This window comes from Lasioglossum baleicum, chromosome 5, assembly GCF_051020765.1.
Source record: "Lasioglossum baleicum chromosome 5, iyLasBale1, whole genome shotgun sequence".
Lineage (NCBI taxonomy): Eukaryota > Metazoa > Arthropoda > Insecta > Hymenoptera > Halictidae > Lasioglossum > Lasioglossum baleicum.
The window spans coordinates 14,988,455-15,007,653 of NC_134933.1; the positions used below are offsets into that span (position 1 = coordinate 14,988,455).

General features: G+C 43.5%; 1 protein-coding gene across 2 annotated transcripts in view; it reads right to left on the minus strand.

Moving 5' to 3' along the window:
- Positions 1-19,199, minus strand: part of LOC143208896 (uncharacterized) — a 141,292-nt gene that overhangs the window by 81,522 nt on the left and 40,571 nt on the right. Inside the window, exon 1 of one of the 2 annotated variants that reach the window (XM_076423830.1) lies at positions 5,471-18,530. The exons of the other annotated variant lie outside the window; for it this stretch is intronic. Coding sequence (XP_076279945.1) covers positions 5,471-5,543 — 73 coding nt within the window. The 5' untranslated portion in view covers positions 5,544-18,530. Of the gene's footprint in view, positions 1-5,470; positions 18,531-19,199 lie in introns of those variants that run through there. 2 annotated transcript variants of the gene reach the window in all.

Genomic DNA, 19,199 nt, shown 5'->3' on the forward strand with positions numbered 1-19,199 from the left:
CCATAATTCACGGGGGCGACCGGCGCGCGGCGGCGGCGGCGGCGGCGGCGTAGCGCAGCGGGAGGGAAACACATAATCGACGTAGAAATACGGTATTTACCGATATTAATGACGCGAGCACGTCCCGTAAATTCGCGACCATCGCCATTTGCCATCCGCCATTCCGAAACATCGACCCAAAATCCTAAACAGCGTCGAACGGTATACAGCGAATACCCCATCAATATCTACCCTTCCTCCTCCAAGACAAAAAGCAACGAAAAAGGCAGTGCAACGCAAGAGAATCGGCGTGTCATTTCGTTCAGCAAATTTCCAGACGGCAAATAACAACAAGCTTGGTGTAATAAAACCGAGAATATGGCAGTGGCGGGCGAAGTATCGGCGGTGTGCCGAACAAGAGGGAAATACGAGAGAGAAATCGGTCACACGAAGAAACGAGCCTGCAAAAGGGAACTTTGAGACGCGACGGCTTACAAAGAACTTCGGGGGTTCCACGAAAAGTCGCGTGCAAAACAAACCAGGCGAGAGCGGGGGGTGGCAGCAGCGAAACGTAGGTACGAAGGAACGGAGGGGCGAGGAAAAATGGAAAGAAAAAGGAAAACGGGACACAGGGAGAGAAACAGAGGCGAGCGAGGGCGGACAGTCCTTGTTGGTGGGACGAGGGAAGAGAGAAAGGTTAGACGGAGAAGGGGCCACCCTTTGGCCATGGTCGTGCGCGTTGGCCCGACGACCCTCCAGCAATCACCACCACCGGGGGCCCTCGACGTTCCTCCTGCTCTCTTCCTCTCCCTTTCCCGTTCTCATTCTAGTTCCCGTGGCACCCTCGAGCGCGACCCTCCCTCGCGCTTTCTCCCCCCCCCCCCTAACGTCGCGCTTCCCTTCTCGCTCGGTTCTCCGCCATCCTCTTCCATCCTCCTCTTCTCCCCGTCGCGTCCCGCTTCCTCTTGGGACGATGTAAGCCTGCTCCGTCGATCAATATTACTCTCTCTTGGAGCGCGGCACGGCTCGTCTGAGCGGCAACCGAGCGCTATCGTATTAAGTTGCGAGCTCTTTGGTTCTGCTGCTGCTGTTCCAGCCCGCGCCAAGAAACTTTTCTTTCGAACCGGGCCGGGCCGGGCGGTAGCGGCCGTCTCTATGCGTCGGCGTCGACCGATTTTATCTGTTCTTGCCGAGCAACGACGCCCGGCAACGGAGAAACAATGTTATCGCAGCATAACGGGCATGCTCTTAAAAGTTCAACCCTCCCAGATCGACGGGAGAAAACGGGCCACCAACGCGGCCCGGTATCGCTCCGCGAAATCCCACCAATCTGATTCGCCCGCGAACCATCAGATTGCTCCAAACTACTTTGCTCAGATGGTTTCTCTAGTTCTTCTTCTTCTCCTTTTTCTTCGTTTCTTCGAGCCGTCTTTTCGACATCGAACGATCCGATTATTCTCCTCTGCAAATCGCCCCGAGGTGCAGCATACTCGAATGCGTTCGACGAAAATAATCATTTGCGGAGCAGGTGTTTCCGTCTTTGCTTCTTGGTTTGCCTCTGTTCGCGAATGCTGGGACACCGGTTGCTCCTGACGCTCGGTGTTTGTAGTATTTAACACTTACGGAGCAATCGTTTCTCGAAACTCCCAGGAAATCAGAGTGATTTAACCATCGTAATTCAAACTGCAGAGTTCAGGGATTATCTCTGAAACTGTTTCAGATCGCATAAATCTCAATTAGGCGCGGTTCTAGCAACTGTGTGTTATGATCAAAATTAATTTTTGAAGATACACGAATAATTGTGTCATCTATATACAGTGTGTCCTAAAAACGTCGGGTTCCTCAGGTGATTTGTAGTCACTTTTTTCCTTTAGAAAAATACCTTGGGAGGCTTCGTTCAGGAGTTATTAACGAAAAGCACGGACAAATCAGAGCGCGGCTACAGCAGAACCAAGTCCGCAGAAGCCGATGATTGGTTCGTGATTTTCGTTGAGAACACTTTTGTCAAGGAAAAGTTATTTCAAATGGTCTCAGGAATTACTCCCTTCAAAGAACTACAGTTTTGGGACGCCCTGTATATGACTCACGTGGCAAATGTACAATGTACAATCTGTCATGTTTAATGTACAATCACGGTTATATTTTTCCAATCGTCGTATTATGTTATGTTATTTAGTTATTCGAGAAGAATATTTAGGTCAAAGACACGTGGTGTTCCAACGACCCACGAAATAGATCATGCTATTAATGTATAATATCTGACATGTTTAGACTGCAGATCTTTATGGAACTTGCAATTTTTATAGACGAATTTTAACTCTCATCCGTTCCTCGTGTCAATTTGACACAGTTTTCCCGAAATAAGTAATACTGTTCTGTTATTTATAGATAAAGTCTGAAACTTCGTGACTTTTATTTTTTTTAATGCGAAGCACATAACCGAAAGACCTAAGATGTAAACGTTAACTCATCAATTACAATTACAAATCATCGAGAAATAACTGTTTACCTTGCTATTTTATCGATTTTTTATCACTGTGTCAATTTGATACCGAGAGACAGTTTCAGTTCGTGATGTGATACTAAATTCTATCGTATTTTATATCCTAGCATTTTTTTAAAATTTTGATAAGCCATAAATGCATAAAGATTCGCAGTCTAGTCATGTTTAATGTATAATCACGATTAATCAAAGACACGTGGTGTTCCAACGACCCACGAAATAGATCATGTACGAATCGTTACTTTTCCTAAGTATCTCTTGTCATGCCATGTACTCGATGAACGAACTCTCGATCGTCAGGTACAACTCTCTATCAACATTCAATAGCAACCTGTGCACATCTTACAATGAGCTTACACCTACATCATTCAGTTCCGATCTTCATTTAATTCTAGGATCGAGATTTCGGAGAGGATCGTGCAAATGCGCTTACAACTGTCTCGGAATGGCTCCGAATCGATCACGTACGGATTGGCTTATAGCCGTTATCGGTAAGTAGTAGATGCAGCAGATAGGGACCACCGTAATCTCTATACCGATTGCAGCAAATCAACATCGCTTGTTAAAATCCATACAATTACATTTACACATTCGAGTATCTCCAACTCCTTAACTACTATAACTGTTGAAACTACTTTTACTATACGCGGTCTCTCGAGTATTCTTATTAATAGACAGCGTATTTTATGCATTTATCGCAGGAATGAGTAGATGCAATTTAAAACGGTGAAAATATTAGAAGCCTTTTTAAAATACTGTTACATTAGTTTTAACCTATTAAATAAATTTCTATTTCGCTCCAGTTTGTTGCAATTCAGGTAGAATATTTTCGCTGTCTACTTATTATAATAAATGCATGTACATTTAAACCCCGTCAATCATTTCACGAATTTAATATTGAACTCTAATTGAAAGGCATGCAGGGCCATGCAGAGAATGAATATTTAATCCTTTGTGACGCATGCCGTCGCCCAGACTGCGAAAAGCTATTATTCTCAAATATATACAGTAGAACCTCGATTGTCCGTACTAATCAGTGGAACATACATGTTCGGATAATAGAGCAATTATTTGGTTTCAGTGTTGAACCGAATCCTTACTAAGTTGTACAGTACATTGTGTTGCATACTAGATCCTTATGGTATAGAGTATAGTATAATATACATGTGTAGTATTATGTGTATGTAAGTATGGTAGTATAGTATAGTATAGAGTATACTGTAGTACAGAGTATAGTATAGTATAGAGTATAGTGTACATATAGAGTTTACATAGTATAGTATAGAGTATGGTATAGTATACATAGAGTACAGTATACCTATATTATAGTGTATAGTATAGTATAGTATAGTATAGTATAGAGTATGGTATAGTATAGAGTATGGTATAGTATAGAGTATGGTGTAGTATAGAGTATGGTATAGTATACATAGAGTACAGTATACCTATATTATAGTGTATAGTATAGTATAGTATAGTATAGAGTATGGTATAGTATAGAGTATGGTATAGTATAGAGTATGGTATAGTATAGGGTATGGTGTAGTATAGAGTATGGTATAGTATACAGTATGGTATAGTATAGAGTATGGTATAGTATAGAGTATAGAGTATAGAGTATGGTATAGTATAATGAGTATAGAGTATAGAGTATGGTATAGTATAATGAGTATAGAGTATAGAGTATAGAGTATAGAGTATAGAGTATGGTATAGTATAGATTATAGTATATTATATGTAGAGTATAGTATAGTATAGAGTATAGAGTATGGTATAGTATAGAGTATAGAGTATAGAGTATGGTATAGTATAATGAGTATAGAGTATAGAGTATGGTATAGTATAATGAGTATAGAGTATAGAGTATAGAGTATAGAGTATGGTATAGTATAGATTATAGTATATTATATGTAGAGTATAGTATAGTATAGAGTATAGAGTATGGTATAGTATAGAGTATAGTATATTATAGAGTATAGTATAGTATAGAGTATAGTATATTATAGAGTATAGTGTATTATAGAGTATAGGGTATTATAGAGTATAGTGTATTATATAGTACAGTATATTATAGAGTATATGTAGTATAGCATTATATGTATGTATATAGAAATATGTATAATATATGTAGAATACAGAGATTAGAGACCCGGATAATCCAAGATCCACTACATCAACCTTTTCGTTAAACTCAGCATGTTTACCTTGGTTTAACTCTTACACTTATCTTTTCAGTTCATAGTCTTGTTAATTAAGATAAAATTGAAAGATAAAACAGAAAATGTTCTCGTCCGCAAAGGGTTAAAGCGGTCTCAACAGACCAACCTAGTTAAGGGTTAAGTACGCCGCGTCGTCGGTGGTACCACAACTTTGGATCGACCTGTACCAGCAAAGTTTGCCCACGTGTCTGATACACTACGACTACTGCACCACAAGAACAACATCAAAACGACCTTTTCCCCTTGGGCGCTCGTTCCTTAAATGAGATTATCCGTCGAAGCGAGGATACGTTGAATTGTCGGGAAGAAATACAGAAAACTCCCGTATACCGCGATCAAAAAATTGTTTGACAAAAACAATATTTCCAAACAATTCTTTTTCTATTAGATTAATTGTAAGTAAGAAATCTCCATGTTCAAGACGAATCTTACTACATTCCTGATCAATGAAATACGTGCTATTTCGTTCTGACCTACTTCCCAAATATACCTCGTTCATAAAATGTCCGTGCGCGTTTTTATTAAAAAATACGTATTTCACATGCCACGCTCGAACGATCTTATTACTCAACCTAATGTATATATGGTATGTACATACACTGCCACATGAAACACATGTAGGCACCTACTTTTTAAATAGTTTTCGGATCGCGTTGTACGGGAGTCTTCCGGTTTTCGAAGCACGGTGCATCGGCGCATCGGTGTGCACCGCTGCAGCGGAAGGAGTAGGGGGTCAGGAGGATGCAGAGAGGATAGCGAGACTACTCACAGTTGTCGTTTTTCGCGTGACACAGTGTCAGCGTCAGCAGCAAGAAGGCAAAGACGTTCCCCGCGAAGCACATCCCTGATCGTCACACGCGACGGGCTACGGGAGATTTCGATTCGCGGGTGGGCTGTGTCGCGGATTAGGGGATCCTGCGAGTGAAATGAAAAAGAAACGAGGGGAATGGATGGCGATGGCCATCCGAGGACGACGAACACCAGAAAACCGCACCCCGCGCCGTATTCCGCGCGACTGACTGCCGCTCGGCGCGATTTTACGCGCGAACCGCCTCGTCTGACTCGGTGGTGCTCGTCTCTCCTCTCCTCTCTCGTTCTCTCCTCTCTCTCTCCCGTTCTCCTCTCGTCGCGTATGCGCACTACCACCGCCAGAAGGGTGTGGATAGGCGGGAGTTGAAAGGATCTCGACGTACTACGCCGACACCCACGGTCATTGTTGAGGCGAGTTAATGAGCGAAACGATACAGGCTGGTTTTACGAGCGTATCGTGGTTCGTGGTTCGTGATTCGCGGTGCAGGGTGTGTCCGTGAGAGAGCTCGCGTACCCCGAACACGATGAGGGAACATCGCTTCCGCACGGGGGTTGGTTGTTCGTCGTTAAATGGAATTCTATTATTCTTCATCATTGTCTTGCAGCTTTTATGATCGTCCCGGTAAACGATCGTGTAAACTTTCCTTTATCGCATTGCTTCCTCCAGTAAATACCGCTACAGTCGTACCCGGTTTAACAGATTTCGTCACTCCGCTTCCGGAACACCTTTAAGGGGATGCTACGGTATTGAGTGGCTCCAATCAATGATCTCTTACGAGTTCCGTTGCTTTAACCCTTTGCACTCCGAATTATTTTCCAATTTTCTTGCCAAACAGGTTTTTATATGTATTTGATTCTTCCTTTATTTATTTAATTTCTTATTTTCTAGTTAAAAACAGATGTAAGTTCCACAAATATAAATTACAACAAAGTTTGAGAGCTATATTTAATATAATTAGCAAACAGAATTGTTTAAAATGAGTAGCAGTCGAGGAACTGTCCTTCGAGAATTCAAGTTTTAATAGTATATTTGGTAATTAAACTGAATGGATAGCTATTGGGACTAACGGAAAGACACACGCGAATGTATTCGCAAGAAATATTCTTAAAAATATGTAAGTAGACTGCGGGTTTTATACATTTATGGTAAAAATAAATAGGTACAAATTAAAGCAAGAAACAGATTAAAAGAATACATATAACCGTTAATCAGTTCTGCATGTTTACTCTCATTCCATTTTCCAACATAAGGAAATTTTTATTCAGTATAATAACTACTTCACTGCAAAATAGATATTTTCTAGTGTAGACAGCCCCTTTGTTTATGCTTGAAACACTCTTAATGTTTTGAGATTGTAAATACTACATGCGAGTAATCAAACGTTAAGAATTTCAATGTACTAGTATCAAAACGACTAAAGGAACAAAGAAATTTACGTTTGGTTCCGGTTCATTGTAATCGTGCAAACAATTTTCAGTTTGCTTAGAAATCCGCAGCCTAGTTGCAAGAGAGGTTCGCCGTCCGAGAACGTATATTTAATTTGCATTGCATGGATGAAAAAGCAAGCCTGATTCAGTCAGAGGTCGGATTATTAGAATGACGGGCGTGCTATTTTCCTCGAAAATAAAGGGAGCACTTAGTCAATTTGGGGGAGAATTGTAACCGCCATTGCGGCCTCTTTCATTCGGCAACGCCTAATTTGGGCGAGCAGAGGCTCGTCGACGAGTGCTCCCGCGGACGTTGACTCTCTGGAACCGTCGCATAATAGCGACGCGAGCAAAGAACAGCGTGCAGAAACTTCCGCGAAAGTTTTCCGCCGCGTTCGGTGTCCGGCAGATTTAAAATTCGTCGCGAGCAACACGCGGGCCAGACGAGCCGCGGCAGCGATAGGCGGAATTGCAAATCTTTATCTCGAAACTTGCCTCGCCCATCCTCGCCCTACCTCGACTCGCCATCCTCCCGAACCGTGTGCTGCCGCGAATTCGAATCCCGAGTATTGCTCTCGAAGGTGCACTTTATTCCGATCTTATTATCCATCGAAACCAGTCGCAGACGTTTCCGTTCGATGCTACATTAGAAATTCTGAAACACGTGACAAAAATTGAAGACTGGAATTAAGAAAGGCTGTGAGTGCCAAAATAAAAATTCCAACGAAAATCCATGTAAAACTTATACATAAGATCGTCTAGCAACCAATTTTATAACTAATCTTGTAACCAATCTTGTGAACAACTGAAAACTTGTAACTAATCGTCAGGGAACTGTTTTCCTTTCGGGAAAAACCATTTAAACAAAAATGGCACTTACAGCCTTTTTTAGTTCGAGTCTTCAATTAACCTCTTGCCTTACAATATCGTGTCTGACTTGTGGTAAAGAGTATGATAAAAATGTATGTTAATAATTCCCTTCAAACCGAAATAAAATTCTATTTCAACATACAATAGATATAAATTTTCTCCTTTTTTAGGAAATTATGTGTGATCTACAAAAGAGTTCTAATCACTGAAACCGATTAGGGTTAAACCGTCGCCCTACGATTTATTTTACGGTTTCAGTGATTAGAACTTTTATTGTAGTTCTCGTAATTTCGTAAAAAAGGAGAAAGTTTATATCTATTGTATGCCTACATGTTCTCCAATAACTATACATTAACAAAACCAAAATGGAATTTCATCTCGGTTTAAAGGAGATTAATAAGACACATATATTTATTAGACTCTGTTCAGAATCTTCATCACGAGTCTGACACGATATAGTAGAAAATTACTATGTATTTCTTCTCTTCTAATATAGATTGGTTGAGATGAATAATTACGTAAAGAGATAACATTCTGCATTGTATATTCATGATCGGAATGTTATCGCTTTGTGGTATTTTGTATCCCAACCAGTAGAGGAGAAGAAATACACGCTAATTAATTAGCAAATGATCTCCACGTTTCGTAACTTTGGTTCGTCAGTTTCTACCAAGTATCTATGTCAAACTATCTTTGGCAGATTGGAAGCGCTGAATTCGTTTTTGGGCCAACGGTCGATGAATCGGAAGGACTATACGTCAATGAAAATATACAGCGGCTCCACGAAGCTTGAAAAGGGAGCCTCGAGTGCACTCGAAAGTGGCGCAGCCAGGGATCGTTACTCTCGAGAACGAAATTTGCAAAATATTTTAATTGTTCCTCTGATGCGGCAAATAGCGCGAATATTCGATCGACCGATTGGAGCTTGATGTACGCGGCGCTACGAATGAATAGAAATTGTTTCATGAATGCAACAGCATAAATTTTGCTTGGAAAATACAAGCCGCAGCCCGAAGGCATACACAGCCCGGCCCCAGCCGCTACTCAAAATATTTGAAGAGTCAATATCAACCTCAGTGGAGGTATTAAACGTATCGATGGTTCTAGATCGAGCAGGTATAATTAATACTACTTAACGCTAATGGAAAGCCGCGTATTTCCCCGGGAAAATTGTTCTCTCTCTCTCCCGACCCCTCTCGTGTAATCTGAAGTTTTATTAAGAACAGAATATATTATTCCGTACTAAGCGAAGCTAGCTTTGCGGGCGTACGATCGCACGGGAGTGCCTACCGTTAAAAAGCGAACGAGATTACGTTCGCGTTTTAATTATTTGGGCGCGTTAAAGATTTTATGTATAACTTGGGTGGTATGACTCACTCTGTGTCGGACGGACTCACGGACTTACGTGGAAGCAATAAAGTTTATATTAGCCCGGCAACGCTGTGTTTGCGTCACGCAACGTTACGTACACGTGTACACATACATTACAACTTTATAGCTTCCATTTGAGAAACGTCCTAGGTCCGCGTGCGGGGAAAATGTTTGCCCGGGGCGTAACGTTCGCGAAACAATACGTAAAATCAAGAAAATCGCGCGGGATCGAACCGATTCCGGGTCCGATGAAATTCCGAGTGCCTGCTGTTGTCGAGCGTAAGATTTGATACGTTTGGTTTCGCGCGGGGAAAGCAGCACACGTCCTACTAAACGATTCGAGGATTCCTGGTATCGTTTATCGGATCGCGGAATAAGGACAGCCGGCGCGGCGTTGCGCGGCCCCGCGATTATTGTTTCGCCTTCGCGTGCAATTAATTTTCAGCGACATTTTTAGTAGCGAGCGACGATTCTACGTGCTGCTGGCTAATCGATTCCGAAACGAGATTTCCACCGACGATACGTGTCCCGCGTATAAAACGAATGGGAATCGCAACGTGTGTCGCGTCGGTGCAATTTAATCGCGCGGCTGCGTTCCATATTACGCGCGATCCGCGAAGAAAACAAATTACCATGGGGCGCGCAGTGGCTCAGTGGGTAGAGCGCGACTGCGGACTCCGTGGTCTGCACCTTATAAAAACTATAGGTCCCGTCGCGAAAAACCCCTGGCAGTTAAGAGCGACGTAAAATAACCAATAAAAGGAAAAACAAATTACCGATTCGATTTTATGAACGCTCGACTCCCGGGGACGTAATGGGGACGATCGAAGAACGCGAGTCCTCTTTATTTCGATCAAGGGTTACGCTAACAATAACTAAGGGCGGTCGGGAACACGTAAACTTCGGGTAGCCGAGCTTCGATTTGGCTTTTAATGACTAGGGTCGGGTCGGGCCCGAAAACTCGTGACTTCAGGTAAATGCCCGAGCATCACGAATTTTCGATACCCGAAACAACACTAACAATAGCCAAGAAACAGTCGAGTGGATTTTCCGGATCGAATTTCAGCAACCTGGTGATTCGCTGCCCATTATCCTCGGAGGCTTCTTCTCCGGGAATTAATCGCGTGTAACGCCGGCGATGGTTCCGGGGGTAAAAATCGAAGGAAACTCGCGTGGGTTTTGCAAGCTTGCAATTATTTAAATGGCAGCTTGTTAAGCGCGCGCCCTATTAAGAGAGAATTCCGAGTCCCTCTACAGAGTGGCCGTAGCGAACTTCGAGGCTTCGGGATGTTAACGATTTTTAAGAGGCGCGACGGTTTATCGGGTCGGAAGAGTTGATTTAAAGTTAACGGTGACTGACAGCCTCGAAAGAGACAGAGGAAGGGTGGATGAGAGAGAGAGAGAGAACACGAAGGGTTGGTAGAACAGAGGGGGGAGGGAGTATGATAGAGTAGAGGAACTCCTCCGAAACTACATCAACTTCCTGTTCCGGTATCTTAGGACGCAATCAAATTACCCACTCACTTTCCGAGACATTATCGAGCTCCGGTGTCTAGAGGCACGAGCTCCCTTTCGACGGCAAGAGTGCCACGAGAGGGAAACTGCGGGTTACGCTTCTGAATCAGGCTTGAAGTCACCGACAGACGAGGTCAGAGTCTCGAGTTTCTCTGGGCAGCCGACTCTAATTGCTTTTGTCTCGACGGTGTTAAGGAGCTTCCACGACCCGCTGCACTCAAACCTCCCGGACAGGTATACACGGCCGCCCGCTCACACCTGAGAAAATACATATCGCTCGTACGCGAGAAGATGCCACGCAGAAACTTATCGGTGTCTATGCTACCTGATATCCCCACTTCGCGTTTCAAGAGTATGTACTCCTCTTCCAACGATAGATGTCACAGATTTCGACAGTGTGGTGTAGGGGGATCTGCGAGATCCCACTATACGGGCTAGTATAGGCTCGAATTGTAACTAGAAAATACCTAGAATCTTACTAGAAAACTGGGTCGAAACATGGGTTTGCGCGCTTCGGTTATTTGACCTTATTTGAGCAGATTTTGGGCTGGGTGAGCGATCAGTACCTCATATTTCTCCAAAGATGGCGGAACACCTTCCGTTCAAACCTCGTTAAAAGAGATCATACATTAATTATTATTATTGAGGAGTCGTCGTAAAGTTTCAATCTTCCAATCTAGGATTCAGTTATGAGAAGAATTTTTCAATGTTTCCACAGACGATTTTGAATATGTAGTATTTCCGGCGAAGACGTACCTTCGGTCTCCCGTCGGCATGAAAAAAGATGTTGAGGAAAAATGAATAAAGGATTGTGACAGAGTAGAAGTTTCAAGCTTTGGAATGAGAGTCGAGGTTTATTGTTGTGCTATTTTTTTAAAGAAAATTATCACAGGTTAGATATCAACTTATCAACTTAAAGATCCACTTGATGTTCAAATGCATTGAAGAATGTTTGTCTGGTCAGTGCCTGACCGTTCCGTGTCTGGGAGGACAGTATAAATTGATCTCAAGAGTGGGATCAGACGTGCTATCTTCTCCTGGCCAAAGAGTACAAGACCGTTTGAACGCGTAATCGGTGAGAACGATACACAAAGCTCGAGTCTCACTGTGCAATGCAAAAGGGACTACCGAAAGAGCAAACGAAAAATATCGAATAAGATCGAATAACGTTGCTCGGTTAGTACATCTGTGGTTTGCTTTCGGAATGACTCGCCATCCACGTGTCGCGCACGTTCCACCCCTGCTGCATAGGGTGCGGCGGTAACTATGGAGTAGGTCCACCGAGTATTAGGGGCTGTTATAACTGCGCATGTCCGGGAAGAGAAGATTGGAGATCGGGCGGACCTGGCGGCTACTCCATTCGCGTCTCACCACCGTGAACACAGCGCGAAACCCATCCCCTGGTGCTTGCATTTAGAGTTTAGAGAGATTTCGCGGTATGGTAGACAGAAACACACTTGAATAACTACGAATATCGAATGAGCACTCTATCGATTGGGTCGGCTCGAGTCTCACCCCCTGACTCGGCTCCCTGTTTCATCGCCAGCTCTCCTACCCTCCTCTTCGTTATCTCCAATCTTTGGAACAGCCTACACGACATCAACCGTTAAGACAGTTCGGCGTATAGAGAAAGCTGATATTTTGTAATATGAACGTTTGCCATGTTTACCCATGGAGTATATCAATGACAAAGCTTTTTTCATGAAGTTTTTTACCAACATATTCGCGATATTTTCCTGAGTAAAAGGAGACCGAACACAACACTAATCGGAATAGATTTGCTCGTCCAATCGACGATTCAGTAGAACCTCGACTATCCGGACCGATAACATCTAAAAGCACCATTCTTCGCGTACGTGTTACAAGTCGGTAACGATTTAATTATTATCCTCTTCAACCCCTTGCCTTACAATATCGTGTCTGACTCGTGATGAAGATTCTGAACAGATTCTGATAAAAATGTATGTTACTAATTTCCTTTAAATCGGAAAAAAATTCTGTTTTGGTTTTGTTAATTTACAGCTATTCGAGAACATACAGTAATACAATTTATATCAATATTCTCCTTTTTTATGAAATTACTTAATTATTAAATTATTAAAATTTTTTTATTAAATTTATTATAAAAAAAATTGTAATCACTGAAACCGTAAAATAAATCGTAGGCCAAGGGGTTAATTGAAAATTCTGAAGAAATTCAGGCATATTCTAGCTATTAGAATGCACATCTATGAATCTTTTTCAGAATTTTTATCTTCGAAACTGAATTTTAAAGAATGAAAGAGATTTTGAAATTGTAAGAATGTTTATAATGTTTATACCACCGTGTGGATGACTGAGTGTTTCACTCATATGTTTATTTGTTATATATAATTTTATTGATTTATGCTGTTATATATAATTTTATTGATTTATGCGTTGCGTTAGCGCATTTGTTAACAAATGCGAGCGAGCAACGGATCACAACGTGTCGTGTCGAGCCTCCGAGCCTCCTTACAAATTGCCGATTTCTTGTAGAAGTTATGAAATACTAAGTTTATATTTTTACAGTTTTAATTTTTTCAGATTTTCAAAGCAGTTTCATTGTTCAACGATTGGTCAGTTTCACTTCGGTATGGGCCCAAATGAAAACCATGGTAAGCATGTTCCTGTACATCGCTGTTAATAAGGTTGCCGCATTTTAGGCGGATTTATAGTTAACAACTAAAAAACGAAGTCGAAATCGCAATTTGTTTATTCTTCATTTTCTTCATTTGACTGCGGGTTTGTTGCAGTCACGATCAATTCGGCATCAAACATTTTCTATTAACACCAGTAAAATTTGTCTAAGCTTTCAGTGTGCGCCATTGCTATATCGAGATGTTACTGTAGTTCGACTTGCGGAGAGACACTAGTTCTGGTCGTCGTAGCTTAATTCATTAAGCGGCGAAAGATCGTAGTTGCTCGGAGTAGGGTGAATCAACAACAAAGGCGACTGGGCCGGTAGGACAGAGGGTAGAATACCTTTGGGTAGTTATCTATGCAAGGAAACCGCAGCCATGGCCGACCACCTGCTCCAATTATGCTTGTTAAGGGTATGTCGCTCCCCCACGAACGCGTAGCAGTGTTCGCTTTCATCTCGGCCGTCTCCCTATGAAAATATACGCGTGTCACCGGTACACTTCACCGTGACACGACGACGGGTGGAGTTAAGCTGCGATACACCTTCCGTGAGACGTAGTTCAGAAAAGAGAGCGTGGGCGTCGTCGACTACGGAAAAGTTCGCAAACAAGTCGAAGACTGTATCGATTCGGTGAAATTTTAATTTCGCCAAGTGGCAGCTGTGTAATTCCTGCATCGTCGACGACGAAGCTATCGACACGAGCGATGTGAAAGCACGAGAGAAGAAGCGACAGGTTTGAAAATAATTTTACGGGAACAGAAGCCTGAATAGCTATCGGCGCGAGAGGGCGAGCAAAGCGGAAACACGTTCGTGGTTTCAGGCTCGAAGACGTTCGACGAAGCTCGCCGTCTCTTCGGTAATAGCTTCCTGAAAGTGTGTAACCACTTTGGTACGGGCATCGAGTGGCCGCGGCTTCTTCTCCCAAGAAAAGTTTCGGAAAGTTTCGGCGCGACAACTCGAGTCAATCGACGGTCTTCGATCGCGGACGTCTGGGTTAGATTTTCGGAAAGGGCCGCGGCCGGGTACGAACTTCGATTGAGCGACGCTCGCTCGACGTTCTGTGTTTCGAGGATAATTGCCAATGTGCGCGATCATGCTCCGTCGATGCTCAACAATCATCGAATGAAATACATGTTTACGAAGTTCTAGTACGACACAAGCTGTTCAGAGTCCCGGGCTGTAAATTACAATGAAATGCGCGACAGTATCGATCGATGCATTTCCCGATCGGTGTGCACTTAGCTGACGTATCCGTGCGCGTGTAGTCGAAATGAAATTACGAATGACGCGGCGCGCACGGTACTGCGAACAATATTTTACCAGAGAAATAATTGGCTGGATAATGGACTTGATCGATCGTAAAAAAGAACAGACCGAAGCTTCCCGGAATTAGCTCTATCGATTGATTTCGATTCCAAGGGTTTTCTCCGTCGATAGGGTAAACGCGCTCTGCGCTTCTTGAGTTCGTTCAACAGCCCGATTAACAAACGAGCGCACACAATCTTTGCGTAGCCGGTCTGCGAAAATGAAAAAGTTACAAATGAAAATCATAATTCCGCGGCCTTTTATTGACTTTTAATAACTACCGACCGACCGGAACGGCGCGCCGTCCTTCGGGAGATAACTCCGGGAACCGTGTTCCCCGATTTGTCCTCGACAAACAGCGCGACGTTTCCCGACAGTTTCCCGAATCGCGGTTTCATTATTCGTGCCGCGGAAAAATATTGCTTCACGATTTTCCGCGGACCAACCGCTGTCGAGGTCGCAGCCCATGAATTGAAATTTAAAGACTCAGACCGAACCGCGCGGCTGAAAGACCTTTGCATTCCCGGGTAAACGTTTTCGTCGTCGTTTGATTACTTTCCGGGGAAAACATTTAGCTCCGTTGTATTACGACTAACGCTGGAAACTGTGAGCGCGTGAAACGTATTTCACGGGATATCTTCTCCACGCTGCGGTAAATATACAGCGATGGTTTTATTAAAATATTAGGGATGGTTTTCCATGACAACATAAGACGAAAATGAAGTATTAAAAAATTGCGATTTCACCTTCGACGACAATAAACGTACCCTCACTTTACAAAATCTGAAAAATATTATATATTAACAGTCATAACGAGATGCTAAAACTGTAAAAATATAAACTCAGTATATTTCATAACTTCTACAAGAAATCGGCATTTGAAAAAGTTCTTTTATTCCTTAAAATTCGGTTTCGAAGCTAGAAATTCTGAAAAAAATTCATAGATGTGCATTCTAATAGCTAAAATATGCCTGATTTTTTCGGAATTTTCAATTAAAGAGGATAAGAGAAATTACGGAAAAATCTGTTACTCTTCGTCGCCCTTTGGATAAGCTATCGAATGACCTATTGCGAATTCAATTTGGTTTTTAGGGGCTTAAAATTCCCCTCAATTAAAATTTCAAATTAATTTATTATTGAAATTACTCTGATATTCAATTTAATCTAAGAATTCCTTCCAATATACAGAAAATCAATAGTGCACTTTTGACCTCCTTATACGGCTTTACAAAAATGGCGTGGCGACTTTACAGAGATTTCATTGTACTTCGTAGCATCACGGAACCGTCTAGCGGGGCTGATTTGTTGCGTCCGTGGTAAAACGTCTTGCGGGTGGAGTGCTGTAAACAACATGGTTGGTTATGATTCAATCGAGCGTAAGCCCAGAAGCGGGTAGATTAGACCTCATGGCGCATGTAAATTGCACGATACGCGGCGACTTTCTCGGGGTGCGTTGTACCGTCCTCGAGCGTAATCCACCCTTGCCGCCGTTCATCTTCTCGCAGTCCCCTAAATTGACGGCAGTAATTCACAGATAATACGTCTAGCGTGGTGGGAGAATGGCAACGGAGCCACGAGCGGATCGGAATTAGGGTTTGTTTCGATCGTCTAGGCCTAGGCGAAGATACGGAGGACAGAGGAACAAAAGTATGCGCCTAGTTTCTCGGCGCGGAGGAGTCCTTTGGCTGGCGGAGCCAGCGATAGCAACCCGGGGGCTAGAGCGTGTGTGCAACAAGAATGACACTCGTGGTTCGCGGTAAGAGTGCTGGATGGATTTCATCGCGGGCTGTATACATATTTCTTTGGCACAAAGCAGCCTCCGCCGGCGTTAGTTCATCTAAGCGTCGTGTCGAGTTCTCGAGTGGATACTCGCAAGTTACCCGGCAACTTCCGGCGGACGGATCCTCCTGCGTTCCCACTTGAAGCCGTTCGCGGCGCGGCTCCATGGATTCCCAACGAAACGGCTTGTCTTAGCCAGCGAAACCAATTACCGAGTTACCGTTCCTCCGCGTGGATGTCGGAAGTCAGCCTCGAGCGAGATTTTCCCCCTGGTGCGTCGCGACGCGGCGCGGCGCATCCTCGCGAAAACCGGCGTGTCTGGTGCAACACAGACATCTTGTAAAATTGCAGCGCGCGCGTGCGGCGATCTGGAAAAATGTCTTTTATACGGGCAGAAAGGTGCTCAGACAATAAGTCGCTTTCTCGGTCACTTGCTGCTGTTCACCCGATCAAATATTAAATGTATCTCTGCGTCCTAGAGAGGCTGCACGTCGCCCTGCACTTTCGTCCCGCATCGATCCATTGGGAATGGTCGCGGTGGCGCACGGCGCGACGGTGCTGCACATGCACATCAACGCTTTTCCTGGACACGTAGAGCCGCCCTATCGAGAAGTCGTTAACGCGGGATTTCGTAGGTCGTATCTAAGGGAACCTGTAATAAAGTTGTTCCTCCGCGCGACCAGCCACGCCTTAACGGCGTTTATCCGATTCGATATCGTTAGCTACGAGCTAGCGTTCGGATTCGACGTGATTTTCGGCTGTGGGACCGTGCCCACATTCCGTCCTCTGTTTCCCTCGTATTTTGCGCTCCCTCACCCCCCGCCCCCCCTCTCTCTCTCGCTCCCGTTTTCCCCCGAATGGAACCGCGCTGCATCGTTTCAGATTACAATCGGCGGCGGCTGCAACCTCCCGCGAGCAGACGCCGCGAGCAGGCAGCATAATCTGCCGATTTGATCTTGCGCAGCTATTCATTCACGCGGGTTCACATCGGCGGCCTGATTCCGCGAAGCATTTCTTTCCGAGTAGACTGGCAGTTCGTGCGACGTCACTCATCCTGGAATGACATTTTTTCCGCGGCTACGGATATTAGGGAAGGCAATCCCCCACGCTGCTCTCTCTCTCTCTCTCCCTATCTGTTCGGTTGGCCGATTATCCAAAAAAATATCAGCCCACCGCGCCGCGCCGTTGCAAGCATCTTCGGCTCGCAGCGAATATAATCGACGTCCGCCGGCGGATCGATTCTTTCCACTTGCACGTTCTGAAATCTGTCTGGCTCGCGAGCACACTAGGCGCCTACCTACGTACGCTCTCGCCTTTGTCCCCGTTTCTCGACGGCGACGTCCGTGTCGACGTCTGTTACACAGTTTCGGATGCGAAATTACATGCAGGATAGTTTGTCGGATCTGATAAAAGCGACCCGAGAGTTTTCAGGCACCGAAACAGATTCGAGAAGACGGCTGCTTCGGAGGCGGATCTCTCATTCCTCGTTTTACCTTTCTGCCTTGACGCGCGTGCCACGGTATACACGGTGACACAGGAATGGCGTACTTCCTTGAGAGGGCTGATTCCTGAGGTGATTTGAAGCAACTTTTCCTTTGCGAAAAAATTCTCCGAGGCCTTGTTCAGCAGTTATTAACGCAAAACAAGGACCAATCAGAGCGCGGCTTCTGCAGAACCAGTCCGGCTCGCCCAATGACAACGCCACACTCACGAGGAGAGTGCGAGGTCGATGAGTCTCAGATTTGATTGAAACTTTGTACAGTTATAGGCGCAGATACTCAATAGTTTTGAAGATATTTATAATTAAAGGTTTTCATTACCATGTGTGTGTGAATATACAGCGTGAACATTACAAAAACATTTAAAAAGATATGTTTCAGATGGAAATTGTTCGATATCGAGGGGGACATGCGGTGGAGCTTTCTTTAAATGGAACGTTCTATTTTTTATACCATAGATCAGTAGAGTATCAAATTCTGAGTATAAAAGTGTTGACCTTCATATAATATTTCCATATAATAATATCTCATTAATTATTAGATTTAGGACATATGAAGGTTAATACATTTTTACTCAGAATACGATAGACCATCGATTCATGATACAGAAAGTAGGTGTTTCCATTTAAAAAAATCAAGGCGACCTTCATCTCACCTTGCACTGTCCACCGAAAAAAATGAAAGTTCCACCACATGATATCTTCTTCGGTACTGAACAACTTTCATCTGAAACATTTTTGCGTACAATCAATATTTTTTGAGATATTCGTCTGTAACACTTTATAATGTTCACCCTGTATATTCATAGTAATGAAAATTTTTATAACCTTTAAAATCTTTATAATGAAAATCTTTCTATAATAAGGTATACACATTAACAGGAGAACGAGATCTATAACTGTACAAAGTTTCAATCAAATCTGGGACTCATCAACCTTGCACTTTCCTTGTCAGACACAGCGTTTTTCGTTAATAACTCCTCAGCAGGAGAAAAAGTTAGTTGAAATGGCTTCGGAAATTTGGAGAAGGTACAACATTTTTGGGACACCCTGTATGTATGTATTTCCGCCATCCACCGAGACAGAATTATCGAACCGGAGTAGGATACGAATGAGAAACTTCGTTCCGAATCAGCAAAAATGAAAAGAGCGGAAATCTCGTTCCAGCTATGGAAATCGGTCCTGTTCATTTTCCAAAATCAACCATTCGGATTCGTACACGCTATCTTTACGCTCGCGCGAAACTTCGCGAAACTCCTT